We start from the raw sequence: 6,270 nt of genomic DNA, 5'->3' as shown, positions 1-6,270 counted from the left end.
TCCGGGACTCTGAGTCCGGCTGCTGGTGCTGTTGCCACCTCTGCTGCGGCTGCACTCTAAGCCGAAAACGGGGAAAAGGGGACTAACGGCAGTCATTGGACCTTTGGATCAACGGTTAATCCACCGTGCGTGCCGTGTGCAGTGGCAAAGTGTCGTGCGCAAATTTGTGGGACTAAATGTTCGTCCTTGCAAGGTAACGGTCGACGGTGGGCATCAACGGCACAATTTAGTCCTCTGACTTTAGTCCCTTTAGAGAGGGGGGCTCCGTGTCCTTCCCTCTCCTCCCTGCCTGGACGGGGTGGCAGCGGGTCATAAAACACTGTCGCTCTGCTGTCATCCCGCCCACACGAAGGTCAACAGGCTTTCGCCATTGGCTAACATTTTGGCGGGAATCGGGCCCTGCTTGCGCGCACTCCGGGTAAGCGCGCGCAAGTCGGGTCCCGGGGAGACCACATCGGGGCGTCTGAAGGTGCGTACGTGTTCCTCTCTGCCGGCGGCGGCCCCCTTTGTCCGCCGCCGGCCGATGGCTGCTTCGGCTCATCGGGGTCGCGGCGGGCGCGCGCGCACTCTTCCGTCGTCTCGATGTCCTGAGGCAGCGTCTGCCGATCATGCCCCCGTCTGTTCGTCTGTCATTTCTTTCTCGGCTTTTGTTCTCGATTGCCGCAAGGCGTTCATGTGCCGTCTGGGCCGGCAACCGGATACAAGAGGCCGAGACGAGGCATACGGTCGGTTTCTGAGGGAGCCCGCGCGTCCCTTTTCGCCTATAGGCATTCCAGGAGGAAGGCGACGGCCCGTGTTCTGCTCGGGCTACGTGACCCTTTGAAGAAAAAGCCAACCTATTCGAACGCACTAGGCCGGAGTCACAAACAAGAAAAAAAAACTGCAACATGTGCTGTGAACAAAGAGTACCGAGCGCCGTTGAGTCCCCTGCCCGGACCCATATGGGTCACAACACCCGATAGAAAACAAAATAAATAAATAAAATGACACGTGCAAACGATTTGCCTGCTTCGCATGGAGGGTTTGTCGAGAACAACGAGAGGGAGAGTGCGGCACCGTCGTAGACATCGCAAATTGGCAGTGCGTGTCGTCTGCTAGGAAAGTGTCGTCTGTTAGGAAAACAAGTTGTGGGGCTCGCGCGACGGCCGCGCGCCGCATTTGGTACGAAACTGCTGTTCTGTCAACAGGCTTTGACGCTGAAATGTCGCACTCACGTACGGTCTCCTCCCAAGAGAATGCACCGCAACGCAACACGGCAGCCCGTTTTAAAGAAGACGAAAGGAGCCTGCCGACGACACTCCTGAACGGCTACAAGCATATTGTGGAATGCAAGAAAACTTACGTCGCCTCGTTGACCAAGAAGAATCAGACATGGAAAGAAATAGCAAAACATTTGAATGCCAACCACGGGATTACGCGGCGTGATCACCTGCAACTGAAAAAATGCTGGACCAACCTGAAGGAAAAGCGGAAAGAGGAAGCTGCGGAAGAAAAGGGAAAGCGCCACAAAACTGGTAAGCGCACATGTTCTGCATGACTGACTATTTGGGCTACTTTTTATTATGTATAGTCACAGGAGATAAGAAAATACGCTCGCAATCAATCTTTCCGCGACTGCGGGAAGCGCACCAGTACCAGCGCGGGTGCTTCGCGATGAGCAGAGTCACCTTTCCTACTGCGCGGCACACTGTTGACTGAGTAATGCGGACCGGACCTCCGGTGACTGTTTGAAACGTGCCAGCGCCGTAAAACATCACAGCCATCAGCAACTGCAGCATAGGAGGCACACAGTCGGTTCTCTATTGTCCCAGCTTACCCGGATAGGCAACGTAGCGAGAAGTCGCACGGCGTTCTTCGTGAATCTGTAGCGACCGAGGAATTGTTCGTCGTCGTACAGCTCCATCGAATTCCCTCGGTCACGTAGGGTGGGTCGCGGAATTTTCGGCAAGGGCTGCGCCTCTGAAAATGCTGTATCCATGGCGTAGCAAGCAAACTCGAAAGCAGCTAACTTCCGCGCGACGTCCGTTCGGGAGGCTGCCATGTTGGAATAACACACGAAGTCAGTTTCAAGCTAGCCCGGGAGCAGACTTCAAACTTGAGCGGACTTCGACGCAGCCAAGTCGTTCCCAAGTCGTCCGCAAGATCAAGCACGATTTACGACGCGCGGCGAAGCTGTCTTGAGACTGCCAGAAGTCAAGTTCGAGCCAAGTTAGATCTCTGCATTCGGGGGTTGTAGAGTGCTTCTAACTTATATTTGATTGTGACTGCTCCTGACTTAATTTCATTTTCATGATTTTACTCTGGCTATGACACGTTTCATCTGCTGTATACTTTGGAGTTGTTTTATTTTGTTTGAACTGCTGCATATTTTCAGTCAATTTTTTTATCTTCTGTATCTATATGTCATTACTGTTTACCAAGGACTTGGCATTTGTATGCTAGTATTCCTTTTTTGTTTTGTTAATTGTGGCTCAAGATGATGGTGGCAATATGTTATCAAAAATAAACATGGGTTACTTGAGTTCGATCATTGTTTTTGCTTGAAAAGCTATGGCAACCTGGAATCATTGGAAAAGTGATTTCGGACTAACTGGGAAGGACTAAAAGTTGCTCCTGCAGTTACTCCCTGTGGACTAACCTTAACAGACTAACTGTTGGTCCTCTAGGGACTAACTGGGAGGGACTAAAAGTTGCTCCTGCAGTTACTCCTGTAGACTAACTTTAACAGACTAACCGTTGATCCTCTAGGGACTAACTGGGAGGGTCTAAAAGTTGCCCTCACTTTTAGTCTGCAGTAGTTGCTCCCCCAGTTAGGCCGCTGCATTTGCTCCCGCAGTTAGTCCAAAATTGGTTCAAAATCTGTGGCAGGTCATTTAGTCCCCCAAGAGACTAACAGTCATACCCGTTTTAGTCCTTTTTGGCTTAGAGTGTGCTGCTTCCGCTGCGGCTGCTGCTGCGTCCGCTGTCCAAGGACGGGAAGGAGCTCGAGCGATCCTTCCTTTGGGTGGATGTTGCGTCGTCGCAGGTCCGGGATTTGGATCTTGACTGGTGTTCCGATGTTTTCGTTTGGGGTCGTTGAAATCGTTTCTTGCAACTGTTATCGCCTGTGCGGTGCCCTCCTCCTCAGACAATGCAAACTGGGTCGCAGATTTCTTCCTTTAGGTGCTGGTTGCCGCAGTACGGGCACCGTTGTTGCGGTGGCTCCGGACATACGTCTCTTCTGTGTCCGACTCTTCTGCAGTTCGTGCACGCCTCTACTTTCGGAATGAAGGGGTAGACTGGGTACAGGACTCCGAAGTATACGATGCTATCTGGTAGTTCGTCCGCGTCGAAGTGAAGCAGAAGGGACTTTGATGTTCTTCCCGTGTGTGTGTGTGTAGTGACTTTTGAAGCAGAGGAAGAGAGAAGTGCATTGCCGTAACTGTCTCTCAGAGGAGGACACCTCAACAGCACTGCACAGGGAAAGTGGAGTGGGGAGAAAAAGATCAGGGAGAGAAGGGAAAGAAGGCGGAAAAGAAATAACAAGAAGGGTGAAGAAGCAACGCGGGGCTTACAGCAGCGCTCTCAGCTACGTGTCACAGCAAAAGTCAAGTAGGGCATGAAACACTTTCTTGACAATGGAAGGGTGGGCTGCAGGAAAGAGAAGTGCTCCCTCCGAGTCACAGGACAGTCCCACACGACGGTATGATGCAAATAGCGCAGTGCGCTCAACATCGAAGGCCGGGCAGCGGAGCAGAAGGTGCTCAAGCGTCTCCTCCTCGCCGCAATCCAAGCACGTGGGGCTGCCTCTTCCGTGCAGTCTGTGCATTCTGGCGGCCGTGTTGTAGCAGCCGACGCGCAGCCGAAGGAGAAACGAGCGGTCGCAGCGGGAGAGACCCGCGCGGGGGAGGAGGCGAGGGGGCGTACCTGAAGCAACGCGCGGATCCGGTCGCTGCGCGTGGAGAATGCGCAGTATCGCCGTCTTGGCCACGTCGAAACGGGTGACGGAGCTGGCTAGGGGGAAGCGAGTCGAGAGAGCTTGCTTCGCGACGGAGTCGGCCACTTCGTTCCCGGGCAGGCCGATGTGCGCAGGGACCCACTGTAATGCCAAATCGCAGCCCTGATTTACGAGATGGCGCAGTTTTAATCCCACGCGCTGCACAAGCGGAAGACCGGCATAGTCCTTCCTCAGCATGCACAGAGCCGCACGCGAGTCCGACAGTATCGCGGCAGACGAGACACCGCACTGCTGAAGAAGTAGGTCAGCCGTGAGGTCAATCGCCGCGAGTTCGGCGACTGTCGACGAGGCAGGAAAACGAAGGCGGCACTGCCGAGACGCAGAAATGTCCGGTGCCGTGCACGCGGCAGCGGCGGAACCGTCACTGGACACGGATCCGTCAGTGTACACTAGGAGTCGGTCGCGTAGATGTTCGAAGATCAATGCAGCCGTCTGCTGCTGCATGGCACAAAGTGCTGTTTGTCGCTTGCTCTTGACGCCCGGGATGGTGATGTTTACGTCGAGGAGCGCGGAGGCGTGTGGCGAAGGCGGCAGGGGGAGTAGTTGAGGCAAAGAGGCGATGGGAGTGCTGAACTCGGTGGCACGCTGGCCCATGCCCGAGCCCTCGAGGGTGTGGAGGCGGCACACGAGACGCTGACCCTGTGGCGACCGTTGCAGACGCTCGATGTGGTGAAGCGCTTGTTTCAGCGCGCGAAGTGAGGGCGGCCAATTTCCCGCTTCGGCGAGATTTGCCCCCACTTGCGAGAAGCGGGGAAGCGCGTACATTTTGGCGAACTGCGGTGCGGTGCTCGAAGTCGACGGTCTTCCAGTTGGCTGCACTGGCGTTGGTGAGTGGGAGCGCGTAGAGCGCTCGCGACGTTGCGATCGAGTTGTAAACTCGGAGCGCAAGATGCGGTGTGCAGCCGCGGCCTCGGGCGAGCAGGGAGCGTGCGGCGCCTGCGACTTTCCTGGAGTCCCTGCAGAGTTGTGTGGTGGCCGCGTTAAAGTTGAGGCGGCAGTCGATGTGGAGGCCGAGGTATCGGACTTTTCTCTGCCACGGGAGGGGACTTCCGCGCAGCGAGAGAGTTGGCACTTCGAAGCGTGCCCGGCTCGCACGGGGGTGAATTAGTAGCGCCTCGGTTTTTGACGCCGAGAGCTGAAGCCCTATGCTGCCGAGATATTCGTCCACGGCGTTGATCGCCGACTGAAGTGATTGAAGCACTTGGTAGCCATGGTCCGTGGGCCCGCAAGCAAAAAGAGCGATGTCATCAGCGTAAATCACCACACGGACTTCGAAGGCTGTCAGCTTCGGGATGAAGTTGAAGAGGAAAGGGCTGAGGACACTGCCCTGAGGAACACCAGAGGTCACGCTACGGGGGATGCTGAGCGCGTCACCCACGCGCACTCTGAGCGTTCGGTCGTTAAGAAAGGCCGAGACATAGTCCAGTAGGCAGCCGGTGATACGCAGCTCGCGAAGCGCTTGAATGATGGTGCCGTGCGGGAGGCCGTCCAACGCGCGTTCCACAACGAGCAGCACCAGGTATCCGGCTTCGTGGCGGCTTGCCGCGTCCTCGAGCGTAGCGACAACGCCCGCAATGGAATCAGCTGTCGAGCGCAGTCGGCGGAAGCCGCTTTGTTCAGGGGCAAAGGCGTCTAGGGCGGAGATAATCCATTCAAGGCGATGCAAAGCCATGGTGTTAGGTATGGCCGGATGCCGAGGGCCCCGTGGATGCTATGCCATCCCCTTCCCCTCTCATGGTCGGGGCCCGTGGGTGCTGCGTCATCCCCACGCTACCGGAGAGGTCACTCACCCGACGCTCTCCCCGGATTCGTCGAAGAGAGGTCATTCACCCGACCCTTTCCCCGGATCCGTCGAAAAGAGGATCGACATCCCCTTCCCCCTCTCAACTTGGTCGGGGCCCGTGGGTGCTGCGTCATCCCCACGCTACCGGCAGGGGCGTAGCCAGGGGGGGGGCTTATGGGGCTTCAGCCCCCCCCGAAATTTTTTCGTGCTGTCCATGCACCACCGACCAAAGCGACCCCCGGCGCCGGAAATCACTCTGGATTTTGTCTAGAATGTCTTTTTGACGCTCGAAAAGACATTTAACCGCGAAGATTGCGAACTCGGGCTGGATTTCGTGGCAACGCCCATACACCGGCAGTCACATAACGCCAAGCAGTCCCATCCGAGCACAAAGTTTCAAGGGCGCTTTGATGGTGAGCGGGCTCGCCGCGGCATCTCACTGAGGCCACGGAATCTATGGAGCGCATGGATATCAATTGCGGAACTTTAT

At 56.0% G+C, this 6,270-nt stretch overlaps 1 protein-coding gene across 1 annotated transcript; it reads right to left on the bottom strand.

Moving 5' to 3' along the window:
• Positions 1-3,568: 3,568 nt before the first annotated feature.
• LOC139057406 (uncharacterized) lies at positions 3,569-5,669 on the bottom strand. The gene is made up of 2 exons (XM_070535510.1): positions 4,761-5,669; positions 3,569-4,636 (listed from the first exon to the last, which is right to left on the bottom strand). Exons 1-2 carry the CDS (start codon positions 5,667-5,669, stop codon positions 3,569-3,571), a joined length of 1,977 nt encoding a protein of 658 aa, XP_070391611.1.
• Positions 5,670-6,270: the final 601 nt, after the last annotated feature.

The sequence above is a fragment of the Dermacentor albipictus genome, chromosome 1 (genome assembly GCF_038994185.2).
Source record: "Dermacentor albipictus isolate Rhodes 1998 colony chromosome 1, USDA_Dalb.pri_finalv2, whole genome shotgun sequence".
Taxonomy (NCBI): domain Eukaryota; kingdom Metazoa; phylum Arthropoda; class Arachnida; order Ixodida; family Ixodidae; genus Dermacentor; species Dermacentor albipictus.
The sequence above is the reverse complement of the archived record's forward strand: the minus strand, read 5'-3'. Positions and strand labels throughout refer to the sequence as shown.

Bases quoted from the DNA above. Each gene is read 5' to 3' on its own strand.
- LOC139057406 (XM_070535510.1), bottom strand. From the start codon at position 5,669: ATGGCTTTGCATCGCCTTGAATGGATTATCTCCGCCCTAGACGCCTTT. The intron at 4,637-4,760 runs GTACGCGCTTCC...CGGTCGCCACAG, and splicing joins GCACCGCAGTTCGCCAAAAT to GGTCAGCGTCTCGTGTGCCG.